The following is a 23,803-nucleotide window of genomic DNA, read 5'->3' as shown; positions in this document are numbered from 1 at the left end:
ACCTGACCGTTGAGGTCGTCATGCCCTTTTCTCCTTACCTTTTTCCCTCGGTCTGTGTTTTTGATTTCTTGCCGTACATCTAAGAATGATACAGCACACGGTATATCACCTCTTATAGAACTGAATATGTCGGCATCCAGATATCCTGTGAATAATATGAGAGTTATCATTGTATGCAAATGAAACACACCGTGGAGGTTCAATCTGTCTAGTGTGATATGAGCACAGGTCATCGAATTGATATACGCAGAATGTGTTTTTAGCATTTGAAGAAAGCACATCTTGCATTTTTAACAAAGATCTCAGCATGTTATACGTAAATGGTATTCATTAGCCGATCACCTGAGTCATGACTATATGAGAGGCCTCGCCCATTCGTCCATGTTGGCCTTTTTATCAGTGTCAACGACTGAAAGGCATTGCGAATGATGGCTCTTTGGTGAGGATTCCAGAAAACAGATCAACGATATATGCGGAGGATGAGAAGTATGGGTGTTTTCCGATTCTAAGGAATTTGAAAGGAATGCCTTTCTATGTTCTCTCATGTCATTACAAGAATATACCACGGCTACAGAATGATGTCCTGCCCGTCTCAAATCATTCCTCTTCTGATTACTGCTACAGCTTTACCCCCCTTGGCACCTTGATAGGATCCTTGACAGCTGACAAGGACTCGACAAACTTCATCCCTGCCTGCTCGTCTTCCGCAAATAAATGCTCCTTCACCAACCGCGAAGGGGTCTCCGCAAGCCATTGCTCCAGGCTAAAGTCCTCGAATCTCGCCGCCCGAAAGATCTCCAAGAACTCGACAGGCTCGTCCTGACTCAGATTCTCCACATAATGCGCCATTCCCTTTGGCACGATGCCCACGTCGCCGGCCACATAGTTAAATGTCCGAGAGGTTCCGCTGGCCGCAAAGATGGTAATCCGGGCCCGGCCCCGGATGAAAAACGACCATTCATCGGCCGACGGGTGCCAATGCATCTCGCGCAGGCAACCCGGGTTGATGACGACATGGGCCGCCGCGACGGTGGTCGAGATGGGGAAGTTGGTGGAATCGGTGATGCGGACTTGGCCACCGGATGCCTCGAGCGGTTTCTGCGCGAACATGTCGTGCGTGAAGCGATGTTGAGAGCGCTTGATCTCGCCGTCCTGGGATGATGGCTGTTCCAGCTCCATGGCTGAGGGGACACTTCCTTGGAAGATGTACTTTTCTTTCTCGGGAATTCGATCGAAGATCTCTGGCGCAAGACGGAAGTTTTTTGCAATCACCGATTTGGGGGTATGCGCTAGATAAATCCTGGCATCAGTGACGATCAAACAACAGCAGCAGCAGCTTTCACTTCGAGAGAAGGTACATACCAAGCCAGTCAGACAGAAGAAACGTTTCGTCTTCGCTGAAGTTCCCATCATCGAAAATCAGGAGAAATTCCGTTCCTCCGGGACCCAGCCCCTGCAGGCTGTGAGGGACCCCTCGAGGGAAGTACCACAGGCCTCCTTTGCGGACATCATCCACGAAATTGCCCCCTTCGGCGTCGATACAGGTGACGCGAGTGGTCCCTTCGAGGACATAGGCCCATTCCGCCTGCAGTCACCGGTTAACAGGGACACTCACAAGAACTCGACCCAGATGGTAAGTAACCTACCTGTTTGTGCCAGTGCAGTTCTCGGATAGCCCCTTCTTCCAATCGCATGTTCACGCCGGCGAGTTCGATACTGTTGACTTACCATTAGCATACATCTCTCAGTTGAATCAGTCAACTACCTCCCTTGTCGGCAGCTCCCTAATAGTCGTTTCTCTCGCCCATCCGCCTGGCTATACATATACGCTGATAATCAGCTTGCTGCTCTTCTCATCCCTCCGACATTACACTCAATAGAAGTCTGCCTTGGTATCTGCATACCTCAATCCTAACATGCGAATCCGCAAAACTCCACTTCATATTCGGAATATGGCCCGCATCCGTCGCCGGCGGGCGGATCATGTCCGGATCCTGCCTTTCGCGATCGCGGTTGCGAGGGCCCAGGATGGTCGCGCCGTGGCCGTTGCGGAAGGGCTCGGGGCGGACGCCCGTGCTGTAGGGATCTGTTGCGACATCGTAGGGGTCGTGGGTTTCTTTGAAGAAGGATTGTTGGGGCTGTTGATGATTCTTGTTGCGAGGCATTGTCAGGTCAGGTCATGAAGGAAACGGCCCAGGAGATAGCAAACATAACAATCGTACAGTTTAATTCGAAGATGAGCAGTTAATCCAGATGAGCGTCTTAGCAATATTTGCTTATTATTTATTTGCATGTATATTTCCAGTTTAGTGGTTGACTGTATTGTATATCCCATCCTATCCAACGTCATACGTGATGGTGACCGCATCGGATTTCCTGAATCGGTAATTGGAGTTGGAATTAGGAACTAGAATTGTCTGAGTGAGGTTCCCATGACCTCATGGGCTGGATAATACTCTATTTTTGGATTCTCGCCATGTGATTAACTCGGGTAACCTTGTTATTCGATCCATGGATGTGGGATCTACTTACCTAAGGTACTGTACAACAAGATTTTTAATTTATTAATTTATTTATTGTAGAGCATACCTAACTACCTACCTAGGTACCTACCTACTTACCTACCTGCTTACCTACCTAGGTACATACATACTGTCCACTTCTTTTTTTTCAAGGAAGATCCGTTAATTTTTGTTAGTTTTTGTCGTCGTGACAGGCAATCAACCATGGAGCAAGACTGGATTCAAATTAATAGTAGCGAACTAGCTAATCGGCATTGCACAATAGAAACAGTCTTCTGAGGGATTTGAGCCCATATTTGTGCTTGTAGGGCGACAAAGAGATCAAAAATAGATCCGGTTTCTTTGTGGTAGTGATAGGAGACTTTTCTGCAAACGGCATGGGTGGTGAGCATACACAAAGAATGCCGACAGTTTTCCTCTGAATATTCTTCTGTTTTGTGCTTTCTTTCTTAAGAACGCTCAGCTATGATATGAAAATTTTTCTTTTTTTTTTAATAATATTCCTTCAATTTTTTAATAACAAACTGGTGGTTAATTTATTTTTAATTCTTAATTGGCGATTTCTAACCGGAAGGTGTATAATTATAAGTACGAAGGCTTCCATTGTTATCTATGGGTCAGCATCACTTCCTAGTATCATGAAACATTAGCTCCAGCTAAGACACTCGAATAATATAGTATATATTTGACCTGTACACTACCTACAAAACAAATACTCGTAAGCTAATACGATACGCAGATTGATCCCACATCTTCTATTCTCTCTAGAGATGAATACTGTAGGAGTAAAACGACTAGGACTGGGATCCCATGTAGACTTTTAGAGTAGAGTCATCTTAGATACTCGCTTTGTGTCTTTCAGTTTTTTTTTTTTTGGTTTTTATCAGCATATATATCATGTCTATAGTAGACAGTTGGACAGTACACAGTAACATCAGCTCAGCTCTGCTGATTGAGAATTTCATTCACGAATAGGCAAAGTTAATGACAATGACAATACCGTTGCGTTGATAAATAACGTTGATCATAACGATCGCAAAAAAAAAAAGCAAAATAAAAAGGGAATCAATCAAAACTGAACTAGCTAAGAGTTATATTTCTATAATTGTGATTACTCAGGTTGGACACCTACCTAGGGGTAGGTAGTGCCTTTTTTTTGCGGTCACTTCATGTTATGGATATAACTATCGCTTTGTACTCAGAAGACCATAATAATTAGAGTCTAAAATAGCCTTTTAAAATACGAAACATTTACAATTGAATTAAATTACATCAATCATCGATCACACAAACTTTTATTTATTATAGCTATGTCGCATCGTATATATATTAATCATGCTAGTACTGTCCGTCTTGTCTGGCAGTATCAAAGGAGTGTTCATAGAATGGTTGTGACTGACTTTCACTTCCACCAGATCAAGATCATTATTAAACTAATATAATATTATACATCCATAAATACTACTGCTGCTGCTGCCGTACCTCGTCCCCATTATGCTATGTGCACAGGTCGAAAGGGAATGCGATTTTTAAATGAATGGAAGAAATCATCCGATTGATCATGGTACCATATCCATATCCATACCCATCCAGCTTGCGAGATGACGAATGCTCAAAGCTAGTCTGTTCGCTTCCATATACTGCTGCTGCTACTGCTGCCGCCTAGAAAGCCAACACCGCAGCCAGTGCAGCAACAACGCCGACAGGCCCGCTGATGCCCTTGACTGCAGCTGCACCGGTGAACAGAGGAGCAGACCCGCTGGAAGTGGGCGTCACTGGCAGACCGCTGCTCGGGGAGGATGGCGCGACAGCAGAAGACGACGGGGAAGCACCGCTCGAGACGACGGCAGACGAAGAAGCAGAAGTAGCAGCCGCAGTGGTAGAAGCGACGGTTGTGCTGGTGGCGGAGCTACCACCAGAGGTCGCCGTGGGTGTAGCTGTGGACGTGGCGGAGCTGCCACCAGTCGTACTGGACGAGGTGCCAGTCCCCTGGAACGCGTCGACGCCCTTCTGGATGGCGTCCGCGATGCCGCTCGCCAGCTGCTGGGCGACAGTCGACAGTTCCGACGGGACTTTGGACGAGATGGCGTTGGCGAGGTTCGTCGCAGCCGTCTGCTGGGCCTGCAGGGACGACTCGAACTGGCCGCCGGCGCCGGCAGCAACGATCTGGGCCTTCTTGGCGATGAGGTCGTTGATGGAGTTTTGGATGTCGGTGGTGAGGGTCCCCACCGGGCCGGTGAGCTCCAGGGCGTCGCTCTCGCTGAGCTGGGGCTCGTCGTTGATCGTGTTGACGCCCTGGTTGGCGGCGGTGGTGATGGCGCCGGCGGCGTCGAGGAGCGAGGTCGCGTCGCCGCCGGTGTAGCTCTGGACCTGCGAGTCAAAGGCCTTGACCTGGGTGTCGATGTTGGCGATGACGCTGGTGAAGGTGCCCAGGTCGCGCTGAGTCAGGGTTGGGCCGCGGACCTCGATGGTGGGCGTGGCGACGGCGAGGCCGAGGAAGGAGAGGATGATGGCAGCAAGCTTCATGTTGGATGTATGCGTGTATGTATGTACAAGCTGTTTGTGTCAACGAGCGAGTGGAGCTAGCGGAACGAGCGTGGTAGAAGAGATAATCCTGAGACTGAATAATCGAGGGTGGGACAGCTGGGTATGGAGTACAGCTGGGTTGAACAGCCGTTTATATGCAACAAGGACAGACAAAGACTGCTTGAGTCAATGTCAGCTGGTGTTGTGCCTCCCTATTCGCCATGCACCGCAGTCATAACGATATCGACATGGATCATGGGTCGACCAGCCTTGCATTGCTGGACATTCATTTCGGACCGCGGCTGTTGACCTGCAAGGACATGTGCTGGTTGTCATGTGCTTGTCCTCGACAAGCGACATCCTGGATGACTGTTGGCGACTTGCCTCGATCCAGCATAGTTATGTCTCACTCTGGCATCAACCTGTTCAATCATAAGCCAGTCGCCAAGGCTGGGAGTCAGCGCGCTCTGCACGCCATTCAGGAAGGCGATCTCGCAAGAGTACGCCATAGAGGGAAACTACTGTACTGACCAGACTGGCAGATGTCGAATACCTGCCTACATACCATCAAAATGACCGTGCTTGCTGCCTTTTTTTTTTGAACTTTTGCCTGGAAAAGTGTTTGTCTGCGTCCGTCATGACAGCAGTGATTGGTTGTTATTCATGGCTGGAGCAAGCAGAATGCATGATTCAGTTTCCCGTCCAGAGTAAAATTCAATCCCAGTCATTCGTTATTCATGCCGTGTCATGGCCTGTTAGCGGCGCTAATGTATGTAGGTACACGAACCACCTATCAGGCAGGTTGATGCAAGAGAGTTGGCTGACCCCGTGGGGTTGACCTGATTAGTGTCAATGCGGCCGAACGAGGTATTTCTAGGGTTGCGCCTGTTCATACCTGCTGGCGTGGATGTCGAGTCGAGGCCCTTAATTTACTGTATGTTGTCGGTACAGGGAATATCTGGTACAATCCACGGCTGAATTGCGTCAGTCGATAGCTTCACGGTCATTGGTCTTTTGGTATCTCCTGCATGATGCCTTAAATTGCCTAATTACTTTCTACAGTGCTCAGTCAATCCCTCCATAATGACAGCCAAAAAAATTAAAAAAAAAAGGAGAAAAAAAGAAGCCTTCGACTACCACATTTGTAATTTCCTAAAGCTGGTGTTAGTGAGTAGGTTTACTCCGTATTCCATTCAGCTAACCTGGAAATATACATAAATAAAGTTGCCTCCTTCCGATTTAGAACCGTTGATAGGGTAATAAATAGCCTTTCTTGTCATTCTCGTTCTTTTATTACGGAGTACACCATCTCAGGAACGCCTAGATAACTTATTATTATTAGACTTTTGTGGAAATGACACCGTCGGACAGCTGACAAGAAGTAACACCAGATCCTCGTCCTACCAACCAACTTCCTAGGTAGTAGTTATTAATAAAATACATGTGCTGATGTAACAGCTAGCCTCGATTGACTTGTAGCCAGCTTGCCAGTGACTTGACTTGATGTTATTTTACCAAGAACACAATCTTGTTATTACTTGAGTTGACAAATCATTTATTTCCTTGCGTCTTTACGTTATCTTATTGTTATATATGTCTGAAGGACATCAGCAGATTTGTACTTTGTATTGATCATTTTATTCCTACGCCCTGCCAGCTGCACAGCATGAATACTCCGTACTCAGTACGGAGTACCTGGCATATACAGCTCAACGCTTAACATGCCTGCAGTAGGTCTAGCATAGTCCACCAACTAGGTAATAATTAGTCCAGGCTAAACAATCCCATAACGTAATGAAATTACTTCTTACTTGTTAGAGTTTGCCAACATTGTCATGCCATTGGTCTGAATCTAACAGACTAGCCTTGATGCGAATCAGCGTTGCGATGCGATGAGATGAGGCTGGACTGGACGGGACAGACCATGTCATGCTACAACCCCGCACGGATTCCATACTAGATTGATTTAGTCGCATGCTAATTAAATTAAATTAAAATTAGCACTCCGTATCGTCGAGCCGGACCGGATCGACTAAATGTCCGGGACGATTGTTTTGATTTTAGTTTTATTTATGCTGAGCTCAGATCGTGGATGGATCGTATCGATTCTGTATCAACTACTCGGAACTGTTCCTAGATAGGTATGCAGCAAGATGATAGAAACAAGTCAATGTGGGTTTTGGAAGATGGGCATATTATTATAATATTGATATCGATATGAGAGCCAGCCCGTGACAGGAAAGAAAAAGGGGGAAGTTATTTTTTTTTAAAAAAAAAAATCTGCGAGGCGTATGTAATAGGTAGGGCTATCCATGCAGCAGTAATAAATATCCCTGTCAAATGAAACTCTCCTCCTGCCTGCCGCTCTCATAGCCTCTCAATAAAGCAGTAGCCCTTAATTGCCCTTTTCTGTTCCTCTTTCCTAGGTACTTTGCTACGTACCAGGGTCCGTGATCTAGATTCAGCCAACCGAGATGATGTGATAATAAAATAGTTCATTAATCTGTCGCGATGTTTTTGTTAAACAGCTGTGTCATGATTATTTATTAACTAATAATTAATTAATAATCAATACCTGCTGAACTGAGAGATNGCTTAGTCTCTTCGTTCTGAACTGCCTCATAGCTTCTAGATAAACCTACTAGCTAATGGGATTTGGGTTTGTTACACTATCCTCATAAATAATATAATTAATATACGCTTGTTTAGATAAACAGAAAGCAGAAACCCTTTTTTTTCTCTTCTTTTCCTCTCCCTCTACAGTGAAAAAGATCTTCGATTCACACTGAATCCTATTATTTCGATAAAGAGCCTGGTGGCTTCATTTTTCGGGTGTTCGCGATGCTGGGCACTCTTTTTCAGTTACTTGCTCCATCCAGTCTGCTGGGAGTTAACCGTCTGGCCCTTTTGCAAGAACAGTCGCGTCTGACGAATCTGCTATAATAATTTATTTTCTTCAGCAGTACTACTAGCTTGCGTCACTTAGCCTAGCTAGCTACAGCTTGCAGTATGGAATAATCATAATACTCATTGACAATGGCTATTCAACGATCAAGAATCCAGCCCCGATCAATAAATAATAAGCTATTATTTAGCTTTTTATAGACCTTAAGAAGAATTATAATATCTAACTAGAATTTACTTATAAGTTTCCACCATTAGCCTGGACTATTTTCCATGCAAAACTTGAATATTTTATAAATTCTTTTTTTTCTCAACAAGATCATACGATAAGGATATTAGGGAAAAAAATAAATATATTTTTAATTTTAAAATCAATGAATGTAAATTTTTATATATATGATTTTTTTTCTTTTTTGTTTAAATGATAAATTATAAGATTTTTAACCATAAACTTACAGAGTACGCCGTAGATACAGACCGCATTTTCTCAACATTTTCAACTACTACTACTAATAAAGAATTAAAAACTCCAGATTCGCTCTGTCGTTTTTTTTTTTTGGAAAAAAAATTTCTTATATATTAAGAGAGTAAACTATATAATTCGTAGTTAAAGTAATTAATATTAAGGGATTGATTTTCCTTTTTTTTAGATATGATTTTTTTTTGTAGGTGTGACGGCACTGCTCGCCTGGGTGGCAGAGATCGGACGAGAGGACCTGGTGGCGGAGATCTCTAGGTTTGTCAGGGAACTCCCGGAGGTAAGAGGAGGGAGCCTGACATCAATGGATGATTCCAATTAGAAGAGAAGGAGATCTCCAGGATGGGGGAAGAGTAGTAGGAAGGGACTAATAGAATGGGAGACTATCTAGGGTATAAGAACCCTTTCCTTTGCTTGTATACTAGTCCTAGGTTCTTTCTTTCCTTCTCCAGTTTTGGCTTTTACAAGTTAGCAACCAAATGGGATTTTCACTTTTGACAGTGCTTTCACTGCTTTCACATTTGTTAGATATGAATATGATCTTTTTTGTAGGAAATTTTGGACTAATTAATTATCTTTATCCTCTAAAGAAAAAACGTAGTTATATCATAGGCTAGGCTACAGGTAAAAAGAAATATGTTCTTTATTACAAAGAATCAATTTGACCGGTTTTCTACCGAGAGTTCTATTTTTTTTAAAAAAAAAATACCCTTCATATATAGTATAATATGTTTTGAATGAATCGAGTCCAGATTTTGCGGGAAAATTGGGCCCGTGCGGAAACTTACGGACAACCTATTTATTACCTGTAAAGAAACTGCTCTTGGATAGGTCTTGATGAACGACATACTATTCGCATTCGCATTCATAGGCGTCCATAATGACAACAATCAACCAAACATCCCTCCGTTTCGGTTACCCAAGTCGCACCGAATATTCACCTTAGGTATTGTATGTAGCTATTAATCAGGAAGAGAGTCGGATCGGAGATCGAACGTCTACAACTTGGATAGATAGATACACTGCTGAGATTAGATTAGATTAGTTAACTAGCTTATGTGTTCTGTTCTGTTCTGTTCTGTTCTGTTCTCAGATATCTGTTGCGAGAGCTATATACAATTAATATGCCTAGGTACAGCTATCTATCAATCCAGTCTATACTCTATAATACAGCAAACAAAACCAACATCAATTATCAATTACCCACAATCGATGATATATCAACTCAAGTATCCCACCAATGATCGTGCTTAAAAACCCCATCCTCCCTATGCTCCACGCCCCGATCATCCTGCCGCGCCCCGCTCCAATACCCCCAGCGATTCCGCGCCTCCCAGACATACCACTTGGCGATTTTCTCGGCCCTGGCCGCCCACCGCGCTGCCTCCGCGCCGTGCGCCTTGCGCACCTTCTCGACCATCTTCGCCCCTCCTTCCCAGTCTTGCACGACGGCCGTCTCTTCTACCGGGTCGGTCGCCAGGTCCGAGAAGCTGTACGGACTCAGTTCGCAGATGGGAAGCACGTAGCGGTACGGGTGCGCGGCGGATACCACCGCCAGGTGCGTGCCGCCTGGGTTGACGACGCTGAAACTCCATGCTTCGCGCTCGCCGTGACCGGCGTGACCGGGGCGGGTGGGCACGAAGCGACGGATCAGCGACTGCCCTTCGTACTCTGGGATCAGGTCCCGCGCGATCTGGAGGTCGGTCGCGTCTAGTGAACCCGTCGAGGCGAGGAGGTCGAGGATTGTCGGGACGAGGGAGAGGGGCGTCACGGTCGCGTTGACGGTTGCCCGGGGAAGCTGGGGATGGTGAAAGGTGAGTGGGACGGGGAAGGAGGAGATGTGAGGGTTGGCGTAGGTTGTTTTCATGGACGATTTTGTGCCGCCGAAGGCGAATCCACTAGTATCGTCAGTCAGTCTGCCGACAGATAGAGCGTAGATGTGAGTAAACATACTGATCTCCCAGCACAACGACCAACGTCTTGTCAGCCACGCCGAGGTCGTTGATGAGATCCAACACCTCTCCGACCCAGCGATCAGCATATTTCACCGTGTTCAGATACCGGTTAAATGGAGAGTTGGCCCGCGAGTCCCCCCAGTAGTCCTCCTGCTCGTCAGCGTCGCCTGGCGTCGTCCACGGATGGTGTGTGGTGGTCGTGATATGCGACAGGAGCAATCTCTCTCCCTTGTCCTCTGCATCCGTAATCGCCTTGCGTAGGTACGGTCTGAGTTCTTTCTCCGAGTACCCGAGATAGTTAACCTCCTTTCCTGCCACGCGGAACTCGGCGTTGGGGCTTTTCAGATATTCCCGATCGATCGTCAGGTCAAAGCCGATCATGTTCATCAACTGCGTTTGCCGGTCTAGTAACCCGGTGCCGGCTTGCATGAAGACGCTCCTCCAAGGAGCCTGCTTCCATGAAGTTGCCGTTGCACCAGTCGACTGCTGCTTCTTCTTGTTCGAGTTCATCACCTTGAGGATTTGCGGCAAACAAGGCTGGTAGATTTCCGTCTCGACCTCCTCGAGAAAATCGACTGGGAGGGGGTTGACGCCGCAGTGAGACGCGAGCATGGACTTGACAGTCGACGTACTGGCAGTCAATGCCCCTAACACGTTGACGCCCCCGTGCGTCTTATTGACCTCCCGTCCAAACCCAGCTTCTTCGCCTGTCACGGCTTCGGCATTGATCGACAACTGGGAGAAGTCTGCTCGGGATTTAGACTCCCCTGGTTTCTTCTTATGCTTATGGTCACGCTTATGGTTCTTGTTCTTATGGCTCTTCCAGGACTGTTCCAGCTCCTGGTACAGACGGCCGCCTTTGATCAGAGGGAAGACATCCTTCCTTGTCGATTCCAAAGTCAGGATGATCACGTGCCTGATATCGACGGCAGATTTCTGCTTCTGAAGAGCGTCCTGCAGCGCGTCCAGAAGCGGCTGGTCCACGTTGGTGATCTTCAACGGGTCGAGAACACTCTCGTATCCTGACGGCGGTACTGGAGAATGCTCGCCACGCCCAACCCCTGGAGTGGGAGTTGGTTGCACTGATTTTTCTCCCCCAGCTTGATCATTATTGGCAGGCAACTGAAAGCTCGACCCGCGATACCACTTATCAAACCCGGACACGGGCTTGTCTCGCGGCAGCCAAGACGGCATCTCTCTGCGGACTTCCCACCACGGGCTGCCGGGCTTCCATCCCCTCCAGTTGCCACCCTCTGTGACTGTCGGCGCGACCCATAAATCCTGACTGATCAGGTCTGGGAATGGGAAGGCGTGTGACCCGTCGAATGGGGATGGATCGCAGAGCGGACTGCGCGGGTGGAAAATCGCGTCCAGCATGGTGAAAGGCAGTGTGGTCGTCATGTGGTCGAAAGGGCTATGTGGGCGGACGATATGGAGGATAAGCAAGACAGACACGAGGACAATTAACTTGACTCGGGCCCATATGATGGAAGCACCTCGTTGTGCCTCCGTCTTCTCCGTCCCCTCCTCCTCCCCATCTTCAGGACTCAACAGATTATAGCTCCCCCTTGAGCGGCTCGTCCGCGGAAATATCGTCGTAAATAAGGAATTGAGAATCTGGTAGGCAATATTATACAACGACGGAGTTAGGAAGTAGGCGACGCATGCCAGCACGCAGGTGGTGATCGACGTGGACATCAGCCCGGTCAGGAGCATGCCGACGAAGCCCTGCGGCTCGCGAGAGATCTTCCCCAGCATCGACCATCGCAACTCGCCACCGGTTTCGACGAACAGGCTGATCTGGGCGGAGGCGCCCAGCGTGATGATCAGGCTGCTCAATCAGTCCTGCCCTTGTTTCAGCGGGGAAAGCAATCCTACTTACCATAGTAGGACCGAACAAATGAGCGAACGCTGAAAAATCAGGCGCGAGGTGAGAATGACAAAGACATCCGGGGTCAGGAACGTCGGGAAGTACAGGACAAAGAGTGGGATGGAGGTAGACGCCAGATGGGAGAAGACATGGAGCAGCTTGGCCGACAGCAGGGCCACCACGGTCAGCGAATACAGGAAGCTCCGATTCCAGACAGCATTGCCCAGTCTGAAGAGAGGCATGGCTGTGAGAATGCCGGTTGCAAATGAAGCAGCGACATGGAAGAGAAACTTCTTCAGTCAGGGAGATGTAATAATTGAGGACTGACATGATCATTCAGCCGGGCGGTGTCTAACCCCAGGCCAGGGAGGAGACAAACGTGACCAGTTGCCCGTTCTGAATCCGCCTTACCGAATCTGGCTGACATGGCTCCGCTTAGATTCGCCTTTACTACCCAAATTTAGCAGGGAGAGGGGAGGGGGCTCCATTCAATGTGGCAGCGTGGAGGCTGAGCTAAGCTCCGCGCAGGTTAAATATAGCCCCCTGCCCACCCCCTTTTTTGTCCCTAGCCAATAGCAATGAACAATCTGAATCAGGCTAGACTCCGTACAGTACCAGACTATGATTGGTACATCACAGGTAATGATGTAATCAGAAGAATATATTAATCACTGAGATAATCTCTCAGAAGATAATCTCTAAGATAATCAGAAGATAATGAAGATAATCTCTAAGTTACAAGAAGATCACTAATCACTAAGAATATAATACAGAGTACTACATAATTCATAAGAATAACATATAATTCAGGACTGATCACAATGGCACTGATCAGATTAATTCAATTCAATTCAATTCAATTCAATTCAATTTCCTTTGTAGATACCCAGTATATGCAGTGACACACAATGTATGTTTGCCCAAAAATTCCTCTATAACTATTTATCAATCCAGACCGAACCTAACTCCGAATGAATGCATGCTACCTACCTACATAACCCGTAGACTGTAGGCAGGTGGGATGTACAAAGTGTATATATAGATAGATGATTGAGCCTGACTACTGGCATGCCAGCAGCACTGCAGTCTCTGCTTACCTCTCTCTTCTTGGCCATCATAGCATCGCTTGAAGGTTCCACGTGTTGTTTGGAGCTGTTTCTCCGGAATGACGCCCTTCAAGTCCGCCTGACCGAATATCTTCCTTTCCTCTCCCTGCCGCGTCAGGTCGACTGGTCTCTTCGTGTTGGCTGACTACCCCCCATGAATCGACGACAACAGCGAATCGACCGTCCAGTACTCCTCCTCATCAACATTGTTATCAACATTGTAGATATCCTTCTTCTCAAACTTCCCGCTGAACATGTTGAGGAGGCACTTCTCCACCCCAATCCGCGCCTCGCTGCTCAACGACGTCAACACCTCCGTCATGTGCACCACGTAGTTCGCCCGGCTTGCGTTGTCTGACTGGCTCATGAAATGCTCCAGCAGGAACGACCGCAGGTTCCTGACGGATCCCGCCCAGAAGTCCCGCGCCTCGTCCAGGGCGCTGTCCAGCACCGCAAGATCGTCTTTCTCCGGTAGAACAGGCCACGAGGGCGCCGACGTGGAGGCGACGACGTCGCGGAAGGAAGACGACGTCGATTCCTGCAGCATCACGCCGATGTAGAACAGGCACACAATGCGGTCGTATTCGGACGGGCTCGTCCGGAATGTCTCGGTGTAGGTGTGCTGACTCTGGCGGAAGGAGGTCCGTAAGAAGCTGACGGCTTCATACAGCGCGGGATACCGTCGGAGGCCTTCCGAGTGTAGGCGACAGGATCCTCCCATCAGGCTGCGCATATCCTGGATGAACGATATCAACCATAACGAGCGAAGCTTGCGCAGATCCATGGTTGGTCCGGTCGTGGCTCCGGACGAGATGTAGGGCAGAGAATCCGCTATCTCGCAGATGTTATTCGATGGGTAAAACCAGGAAGGTTTGGCCATCAACGAGATGCTGCAATTATTAGTGCTGATGCACGCTGATGCGAAATCAAAAGGTGATCACCTACAGTTGAAGAACCAGTCCAAGACGCCAATTGCCTTGCAGAGCCGCCATGCCTCCTCTCGCTTGGATCATTCTCTCTAGGCCGCTACGATGCACCTTCCACAGATCTTCCGTTCCCCAGTATCTCTGTAGAAGTATTAGCATCGAATTGCAGAGATAAAATGACAGATGACACACCTCAAATGTTAGTAATCTCACCACCGCCGCAAACGTATGATCGCTCAGCGCCGTCTCTTCATTCTGCAGCCATCTGTTGACCAGGCTGACAGCTTCGGCCTTGTACTTCAACACCTCCATGGAATGCTTCTCGCCACGGAGGTAGGCCAGATGGGCGGCGGAATGAGCCAACATCCCATTAAACGACGCTGCATTCGACAGATCGAGAGGGAACCAGACATCCCGCATGGGATTGAAATCCGTGGTCGGCGATTGTTCAAACATCATCGCCGCATGCGTGCTCAGCCCTGTCCTAGATAGTGAGTAGAAAGATTCCAACTGATAACTGTGGGATCAGCTTACAGTGATGTAACAATTCGTGATGTCTGGCCGTCAGCTTGACGGGAAACGTGTCGAACGGATCCAAACTGACGGCGGCCAGCGCATGGTTCATGCCTGTCAGCGCCTGCGCCGCAATCCCGGGAGGATGCTGCCGATGCTCGTCTGCATAAGAAACTGACCCCTCGCTCCATTGCATCGGAGTCAACGCCTGAGACTGCCCGTCGAAGCTAGTGCTTACGGTGCCCGGATCCGATATTCGTGATCCCTCTTCGTCATGTTTGGCTGCCGGGCTTGGCTTCGGGACCAGACGACGGCTACTGGGCGCGGGCCGACTCTGCTGCTGCTGTAGCTGCTTCTGCTCCTTTCTTTTCCGCCATGACTCGCGCATGGCATGGCTGCGGGCGCGCGAGTCATCCTGCGAGGTGACAAAGGTGAACGTCCGAGCACCGGCCGGCCGGTCCTGTACCCGCCGGGCTTTCCGGCGGGAAGCCGCATCACTACTATCTGAATCAGGCGGATCGAGATCGGCCATGGAGAGAGGGGGAGAGAGATGGTCTTAGAAATCCAAACACTCTATGGAACGTCGGCAGGACATTTCTACTCGTACTTAACCTCGGATCTGGGGGGATCAGATCTGATGTGTAGAGATAGGGAGGTAGGTAGCGGTCTGCAGGTCTGTCCAATGACGAACGCGGCAGACCTCCGACGTGCGTTAGGGTAGGGAGCTATCGACGACCGAACAACAATGCCACCGCTGACACCGACATGCTCAGGCAGTCCGAGTGGGAATTGATGCCTGCGATGTCCGTAATAATTGGGCTGGGAGTGAAGCGTGGTGGGATTCTTTGCACTTGCACTTGCGGCGACATCGGAAGCGGAAAGAAGAGTCATGATGTTCTATGCAGCCACATATGGCTTAGTCAGCAGGTCAAAGTGGCAAATAGTCGAGATAGACTGAACAGAGCAACTCTTCTACATAAGTCAGTTGATATGTTGACAAGGTCCGTCGAAAATAAAATGTTTTCAAAAAAAATAAATAAAAAAAAACAGAGACAGAAAGAAAAATTCCAAATGCTCCTCTCACCAATCCAGAGATCACCTACCTAGGTGGAAGATAAAATATATACAGCACGGAGTCAAACGTTTACGCCACACTCGTTATTTATTTTCCTGCAAAACCTGCGTATTTTATGATGACAACTGTGAACATGACTAAATTAATTTTTTATTTTTTTCTTCCTATAGCAACGTTCTTGATCAAATCAGCATTCAGTTGGTTTTACAAATTAACTAAAATGTAATATAACGAATAATTTCTAATATAACCTACCTTTGACTATTTGAATAGGAGGAGAATTTTCTATTTCATTATATCTATATTTCGACGCCAAAAATTTAGGACATTTATAATTTCCTACGGAGTAACCTTTTTAATACATATTTTGTCGACGCAATTTAGGTTATCCCCGCACTTACATATTTTTAGGTTCTAAATTAAAAAAAATCTTATACAGAATTTTAAATTATTGGAAACTAGAAATTTATTAATATCCTTAGCACATATTTCTGTTGAGAGATTTTTTCTATTAAAAAAAAAGGATTGTGTTTGCGGGAAAATGGGGGTTTGGAATAAACTTTTTTTTTTGACTGCATAATCCCTAACAACGACGAAAACAGACAGCTTATAGCTATTGGTGCAAATGATGAAGATGGTCTATTTTCGACTAAAACTAGAACTACTGCTAGCTTGACAAGAGTAAAGACTTTTTTCTTTTTTTTTTAAAAAAAAAATCGTAATCACGAGAATATAACTAAAAGCGTCCTAAAAATCCTAAATGGGTTATCAAACTCTATCTTGTTATATCTTTAGATTAGATATTTTCGAACTCAACACCTGCATTCTTTATAGTTAAGATTAGCTTCCTTCATTCCTAGATAGAAACTAATATAAGTCGTAGACTCGTAATATAGGTAGCTTGATCAGAGCTCTTCAAATCCTAAACTGTCTATAATTCTATTAAGAGTCAAGGAGGGCTTATAGTTTTTAATAAATTTAATCACTATAGCTACAATTATAGCGAGGAATATCGACAAGTTGGATGAAGGGCTACTGAGACATATATCGTCTAGAGATGCTAAACAGAGGAGCAGTTAACTCTGTTCTGCATAAGCTCAGTTCGATATGTTAGCAAGGTCAATCCAAAAAGAAAAAAAATTCCCAAATGTTGTTTCCACTGATCCCGGGCATATACCTAGGTCGAGATATATAAAAAAAAAATAGATATAATCCCAAAACACGATAAAAGACAGCTAACAGTTGTCGGCGCAAACGATGAAGATGATCCATCTTGATTAACTGAAAAAAATCTGCCGGCTTGACAATGAGACTAAAAAAGGATGATTTTTTTTTAAAAAAAAAAACAATGAAAGGGTCGATAATAATTGATTTCGTCCCTTTCGGTCGTTGTATCTCTCGGATATTAACTAACTTAACTGCCAGCTTCTGTATGGGTGAGAGATCGCTTTAATTCTAGGAACTCACGAAATCTGCCCTTTATAATTCCGAAACGCGGTGCAAAAAGACCACTTTCAGTCATAGTGTAATCTCGATCAGAACTTTTGGAACCCTAAAAAGAAAGTCCATTGAGAGTCAAAGAGGGGGTGCAGGTTTAGTAAATTCAATCACGATATGAACGATGGCAGGTCGCTATACTATATTGCAAGCGAGTTGTATGAGGAGCTATTGAGACTATTTGCAGGTCGAGGAATCAAGAGCTCTAATCGTGGTACAGTTACAAAATCATAGGCTTTGTTTTCTTTTATTTCTTTCTTCTGTTCTTTCTTTTTCTTTTTCCTTTCCTTTCTTTTCTTCTCTTTTCTTTTTTTGTTTCTCCTTTTTCTTCTCCTTTTTTTTTTAAAAAAAAGGGAGGGAAAAGAAATCTACATATAAAAACAAATCCAACAAAGCGAGTGAATTGTCAAAGCAGCACACTAATCACCAACTATATACAAGCTTATGTATGTACAAGAACGAACATGCAACTTATACACATCGAGATCACTCCCGCAGCGTTTTACCAGACACAAAAACAGAAGCCCAGCGCGACAACCCCATTCTCTCCCAGATACCCAAGACTCGTACAGCAGTATAGTCGCCTTTCACAACGGCCAGGCCAGTCTGTTCAGTCTGACTGAGTCATGCTCTTGTGATAGCAGGCATTTAGTCGAGGAACTCCCTACATTCACAGTTAGCTTCCCCTTTAATCCAGTATCGTATCCCTGGTTGATACATACCACTCAACGTTGAACTCAGCAAACGGAGCGCTGTTGGTCAGAATGTCCCACGCGCCGACGGAGAAGTCCAGGTCCGACTCGCCGCAGCCGGGGCAGGTGTCGGCGACGGTGACGATGACTGAGTTGCCGGCGCCGCCCACGCCGTCGTTGCTGCCGGTGTTGGTTGCCTTGATCTGCTTGCCGCAGTACGGGCTCTGGTACTCGTCCTGCATCCAGTAGTTGCTCAGGGCGACGATCAGGTCCGAGTCAGAGTGGTACTGGCCGCAGGAGCCGGCGACGCCGTCCTGCGTATAGGGGGTTCCGCGGCCGTTGTAGCTGCAGAGATGAAGTTAGTTGATAGAGGATGGAAAGAGGGTATAAGAGGAGACTGCACTTACACCTGGGCGCTGGCAGCAGCGAGGAACGCGGTGAGGAGAGCAAGGCTTTTGGCGAACATTTTGATCGAAGGAATGGATGTGTCAAGGGATTTGCTGTTTCTGTCTGGCGAATGCTTGTTGGATTCTACCATTTCACTGGGGATCATCCCATCTTATATACACACGATCCCTCCCTCACTCACGACCTCAGGCTGGCATCTAGAGCAGAGAACAAACTCACGCATTGATGCTGACGGCCATCGTAAGATCTGTTCTAGCCTATCGAAAGATGCCCTCAGCATATAGGGTTGAAACAATCGCTAGCGTAGGAAGTCTACGATCCTTCGCCCTCACTATCCCAACGGCCAAGGTCCGAGAAGTAGCCTCAAAGCAGCTGGAGGAATTCTAGAACGGCCCTCGCAAGGCTAGAAGGAGTGGCGTACATGTTCACGATTCACGCATGATCATGAAAGATGAAGCATGAAGCAGACATGAAGCAGCAAGTTCACGCGGTGGGGGCTCCAAACAATTACCATAAGCAATTCGGCCCCAGATCTTACCCATCTTAGAAGTATATCGAGTCGTGGGTTACCTGGCAAGGTTATTTCAGACCGTCGGGCCGGGATGGATGGCGTTGGAGCTAATCTCGGAATGGCTTCATGCCGACCGCGTGGTTGGCCGCCTGCTTTGCTTGCTTACTCGCGTGCTGCTACCGTAGCAATGGGATTCAGGCACGGAAGCATTTCGATTGGTTGGCCTGCATCCTTCGGAGAGATTAGGTTTCGACTACGCCAGGTACCGGGCTGACTCGCCCGAAGGATTGGGAGGGTCACACCATTGTACTGGTAAACCTTACCGTTCTTTTTTCTATGTGCTTCAAACAATATTAATTTAATAATAGGAATCTTTGGTCGTCTGTCCCCAACCCACGTGCTTTATGCCATTGGTGCATCCTTTTCTTAAAATTTGCCGGGGGATCGGAGTCGATTCTTGGTCCTCGATCCTTTCGGTAACCATTTGGTTTGCTTTCTGGTGTCCATACTCCGGAAGAAGTAAGAAATATCCTTTTCCTCATCCCAATGGGTATCACACGATGTACGGAGTACTCCGTACTAGGCACGTGCCCAGTTCATACATACCTAAGGTTTGAGGAGCTTCCTAATTTCTTAGATACGCTGGCTAGCACAGGTACCTCAGGTACTAAGGTACCCAAGGTAGCATTTGCTTGAAGCCCCTGAGTTAGTTAGTTAGTTATTAACCTTGTGTTTTGAGATGGTAAAAAATATTGCCTTGGCAGTACTTATGGAATGCTGACCGAAGAGTAAAATATTTCCCTGATAAATCGGACCCAAATAGGAAATAATGAAGCCAGCCTCCATAACCCAGCTATTGCCAGAAATCTTCCACCCAGCTAAAAAAGAGATACCATGATAACTACTCTTTAGCTTGTTGAATCTTTCCTGATTGACAGGTATAGGGTATATGCTACATGTGTGTATGTACAGCAAATACATACCTACCTACCTACTCCGTATACGATCCTCTCTCTCTCTCTCTATGAATAATCTTTTTCGCTCTGCTATAACTCTGTATCTGACTCATCATCCTGATAGAAAAGATTAGATTATATAGGTAGGATACATAATGTACGCTGAAGTTAGATTTAATTAATAATGTAGTAGCAGTACATGTACATACCTGCGAATCCCTGAGTTGGGGGCCTTCGTGAAACTAAACCTAAAGTCGTGGGAGTTTCAATTTTCTTTTCTCTGGAAAAAAAAAAGAAAAGAAACAAAAAGAAGATAACTATTAACCCCTATAGCCTCCGTACTTTGCATGTACTGTGGTGGATTATGATTTATTTATTATTTATTATCTCAGCAATTAGTGCTCTCATAATAAATAAAATTATCAATGATAGGTACATACGAAGCTCTATCTCATTTTGGATAAAAAACAGGATTATCCTTACTCTTTGCGGAGAAATATGGAGAGAAGTAGAAGTTTAAAAAAGTCACGGGAAGACGTAGGAGCTTACGCATGCTTACATTATGCACGCTTCAATAGTTTTTGCCTTCGTATGTATCTACATATGTATACACTGTACATACATAATCTGGACTAACAGGGTCTGCTCAAGCGTACTGCGTATACGCTGATATGACATACCTAGGTGATTTGCCCCAGTGGCGTAAGGATGCGCGCCGTAGCGGGTACGGAATATTTTCTATTTCTGACTCGAAACTGCAGGGTGATCTTGATCCATTTGAAGTTGACAGGTCGCCATTCCAGGTAATCTTAAATGGGGATCATAAGGAGCATAAGCAGGCTCGTGTGTATTCTTGGACCTGTCAGCAAGTCGTGCCCCTGACAGCAATCGGCGTGGCTTGCAGTAGTCGTGATCACAGTACGCCTTCCCCGCCAAATCGACGAGATTATGAACATTCGATTAATTATTAATTATTCCTCATATCTAGTCGCTGCTTCGGGTGTTCGCGTATGTACATACATACGTACATGTTGTACCGGCGTGATAACGCGTGGAGGGGCGGAAAACGGCGGAACTTCACGCAGGAAATGAATGTCTGGTTGTACGCGTCGCGACCGTCCACCTGATAAGAATCAGAAATTAAATTAATTTTATATCAGCCTGCTTAGATAATTTTATAATAAATATTTTCAGGAACAGGCTTAGGGTCACGTCTCACGAAGTCGCCCGCCCCGCCCCAGACCGCCGCGTCGCATTGGCCCCTCGACTTATCATCATATTACAGGCGCGGGGGACAAATCAGCCTCCTCGTACGCAGCCCTCGCAGGGAACAGGCGATCACCTACCGGGGGAGGGACAATCATTATCAAAGCATCGTGTTGTGCATCGACGGGCGCCAATCTGAAGCCCGAGTTTACGAGTTTAACCAACGCTGATGTTGGTTGAGATGCGACAACCAGGATCTTCCTCCTTCAACATCTGTCTGCATTATTCTGTGATTTCTCATCTCCGTTCTCGATGTTCTTGATGAATATGGAGTTAAGCAGGAGCAGGAGCAGGAGCAGCAGCAGCAGTCATCCGCTGATTACGATCTGCGAGTACAGTCAGATCGCAGATCTACGGAAGCCCAGAATCTCATCTCATCTTCATCTTCCATGTGCATATATTGTGGAGTCCGGGATAGGACCCGAAGCCCTGTCTAGCGGGCGCCGATCTGAAGTCAAAGAACCGACCCAAGCGTCTTGTCTTGTCTCATCTCGTCGCGTCGCGCCTCGTTATGGATGAGGCTCCTGGATAGTTCCCGCGAATGGTACGTGCAGCTCTCAGGCATTTCAGTCATGATTACTCCCCAGATATGGCCCTGATCCCTACTTGATGATATCGGGCGAAAGAGCATGGTAGTTTCTCGACAGGGATGCGGTTCCATCTCACCACCCTTCTCTCGGCAGAAATACGTATAGTCCAACACTTCAATTCCATCTCGATTCACAGTTGGCCGGAAAATGCCGGGATGAATGACCCAGGTTCACATCACATCAGCACACTGCTACATCGCCAGACATACTCAACAGCGTACAGAGGAACGGCCCCGAGAGCTCCGTATCAGGGGCGATGCCAGATGATGAGAGCCATGCAGGGCCTTCTCGAGGTCCAACATCATCTATACGCGGCTGCTAGAGTCGATCGTGGGTTATAAAATGATGGATAATGTCCTGTTCAGGATGTCTCTTTCCATCATCAGAGACAACGAGCTCGAGTAGCCAGTTTCGGTGGAGCCTTCCATTCCTTCGATATTGCTATTCATATTCACTCCTTACCTTGCTTTTCAAACTACACTACTCTCCTTCAACCAATTCAACCAGTTCAATCCTTCTTCAGTCAAAATGTTCATTCGTAACCTGCTTCTCGCTGCATCTGTTGCCAGCCTCGCCCAGGCGGCTCCTTTCGAGCCTACCAAGACCTTCAAGGCCGTCGCTCGCGCCGCCGACGCCACCGGTGAGAAGGTCACCAAGGCTGTCGCAGTGAAGACGATCAACGACAACGATGGAGTCGGTGCTGGCAAGGACACCTACACCCAGTACAACGGAGACGGTTCGACTGCCGCTGGCTGGCCCTCCCAGTCGGAGTGGTGAGGAGCCAGACTTTCAGATCGTGATATCAGAATGCTTGCTGATGTGAGTTAGGGTTTCTTTTGACGACATGTTCAACGCCAACAAGGCCATCATGCAGATCTCCTGCACCCAGTTCGGCCAGGAAAACGACAGCGAGGCTGAGATCGAGGCCATCCGCACCGCCATTGAACAGGTTGCCGCCCAGACCTATGTCGACCACCGCTTCATCCTCGCCATCATCATGCAGGAGTCCAAGGGCTGTGTCCGCGTGCCGACCACCTTTGGCGCCGTTGCCAACCCCGGTCTGATGCAGGACCACGATGGCGCCGCGTCCTGCAACAATGGCGGCGCTGTGCAGAACCCGTGCCCGAACTCGACCATCACGCAGATGATCTCGGAAGGAAGTGAGTGGCCTGTCGTCACTTGACAGTTTGGTTAAGATAGTTACTAACGGTGTTTTATAGCCGCCGGTACTTCCACCGGCGACGGTCTCGCCAACTGCCTGAACGAGGCTCCCGGCACGAGCGCGCAGGCATTCTATCAGGCTGCCCGTATCTACAACTCGGGCTCGATCGCTTCCTCTGGCGATCTCGGCGCTGGTGTCGCCACCCACTGCTATGTCTCGGACGTTGCCAACCGTCTGACCGGTTGGGTCAATGCTCCTCATGGCTGCAACCTGGACTAGAGGACAGGCAGGTAGACATACCTGCACTGTGTCTCTTCAACAATTGATATTCGTTCGTTTCGACAATATAAGACATCCGCAGTGCGGTATGAATGCTTTGCTACATTGATATGTACTGTGTACAGAGACAAGACAAGCTGGGACACTTGGAAAAATAGAGACTTGCTTTTTGGAGAATGGATCTGAGATTGTTCTATCTACTTGCTGAACTTTGAATTTTTCAGTAGTCTGGATTGTATATATCACATATATTGTAATCGTCCATCGATATATCTATCGACCTACCTACTTACTATGCGGTATTATTACTCTCCAGTTCTTACTATCTCTTGTCGATCAGGGTTTCACGCCGATTTTGATTGTGTAAGGCTCTATCATCATCATCATCATCATCCTCATCACTGCATTGTTCTTTTTCTCTTTTTCTTTTCTTTTCTTTTCTTTCGTTTGTTTCCTTTTCCTTTTTTTTTTACCTTTCCCCTCTCTCTCTTTCTTTTTGATTTACTCCCTTCTATCTCTTCGTTCGTGGTTCCTTTCCTTTCCTTTCCTTTCCTTGTCAGATAATAA

General features: G+C 47.0%; 6 protein-coding genes across 6 annotated transcripts; 1 reads left to right on the top strand and 5 right to left on the bottom strand.

The window, feature by feature from the left end:
- Positions 1-618: 618 nt before the first annotated feature.
- Positions 619-1,413, bottom strand: VTN77DRAFT_5164 (uncharacterized protein; the record flags this gene model as incomplete). Its single annotated transcript, XM_069421303.1, has 1 exon — positions 619-1,413. One exon carries the CDS (start codon positions 1,411-1,413, stop codon positions 619-621), a length of 795 nt encoding a protein of 264 aa, XP_069277158.1.
- A 2,771-nt stretch (positions 1,414-4,184) lies between these two features.
- Positions 4,185-5,048, bottom strand: VTN77DRAFT_5163 (uncharacterized protein; the record flags this gene model as incomplete). Its single annotated transcript, XM_069421302.1, has 1 exon — positions 4,185-5,048. The coding sequence occupies one exon, from the start codon at positions 5,046-5,048 to the stop codon at positions 4,185-4,187; it is 864 nt and encodes a 287-aa protein (XP_069277157.1).
- Positions 5,049-9,655: 4,607 nt separating this feature from the next.
- Positions 9,656-12,497, bottom strand: VTN77DRAFT_5162 (uncharacterized protein; the record flags this gene model as incomplete). The annotated part of the gene is made up of 3 exons (XM_069421301.1): positions 9,656-10,328; positions 10,384-12,216; positions 12,268-12,497. The coding sequence occupies 3 exons, from the start codon at positions 12,495-12,497 to the stop codon at positions 9,656-9,658; spliced, it is 2,736 nt and encodes a 911-aa protein (XP_069277156.1).
- A 1,009-nt stretch (positions 12,498-13,506) lies between these two features.
- VTN77DRAFT_5161 (uncharacterized protein) lies at positions 13,507-15,332 on the bottom strand (the record flags this gene model as incomplete). Its single annotated transcript, XM_069421300.1, has 4 exons — positions 13,507-14,251; positions 14,307-14,428; positions 14,480-14,766; positions 14,822-15,332. The coding sequence occupies 4 exons, from the start codon at positions 15,330-15,332 to the stop codon at positions 13,507-13,509; spliced, it is 1,665 nt and encodes a 554-aa protein (XP_069277155.1).
- Positions 15,333-18,020: 2,688 nt separating this feature from the next.
- Positions 18,021-18,530, bottom strand: VTN77DRAFT_5160 (uncharacterized protein; the record flags this gene model as incomplete). Its single annotated transcript, XM_069421299.1, has 3 exons — positions 18,021-18,036; positions 18,095-18,409; positions 18,472-18,530. 3 exons carry the CDS (start codon positions 18,528-18,530, stop codon positions 18,021-18,023), a joined length of 390 nt encoding a protein of 129 aa, XP_069277154.1.
- Positions 18,531-22,323: 3,793 nt separating this feature from the next.
- Positions 22,324-23,236, top strand: VTN77DRAFT_5159 (uncharacterized protein; the record flags this gene model as incomplete). The annotated part of the gene is made up of 3 exons (XM_069421297.1): positions 22,324-22,568; positions 22,624-22,955; positions 23,016-23,236. 3 exons carry the CDS (start codon positions 22,324-22,326, stop codon positions 23,234-23,236), a joined length of 798 nt encoding a protein of 265 aa, XP_069277153.1.
- Positions 23,237-23,803: the final 567 nt, after the last annotated feature.

This window comes from Rasamsonia byssochlamydoides, assembly GCF_041956645.1.
Source record: "Rasamsonia byssochlamydoides strain NRRL 3658 unplaced genomic scaffold VTN77scaffold_37, whole genome shotgun sequence".
NCBI classification, from domain to species: domain Eukaryota; kingdom Fungi; phylum Ascomycota; class Eurotiomycetes; order Eurotiales; family Trichocomaceae; genus Rasamsonia; species Rasamsonia byssochlamydoides.
The sequence above is the reverse complement of the archived record's forward strand: the minus strand, read 5'-3'. Positions and strand labels throughout refer to the sequence as shown.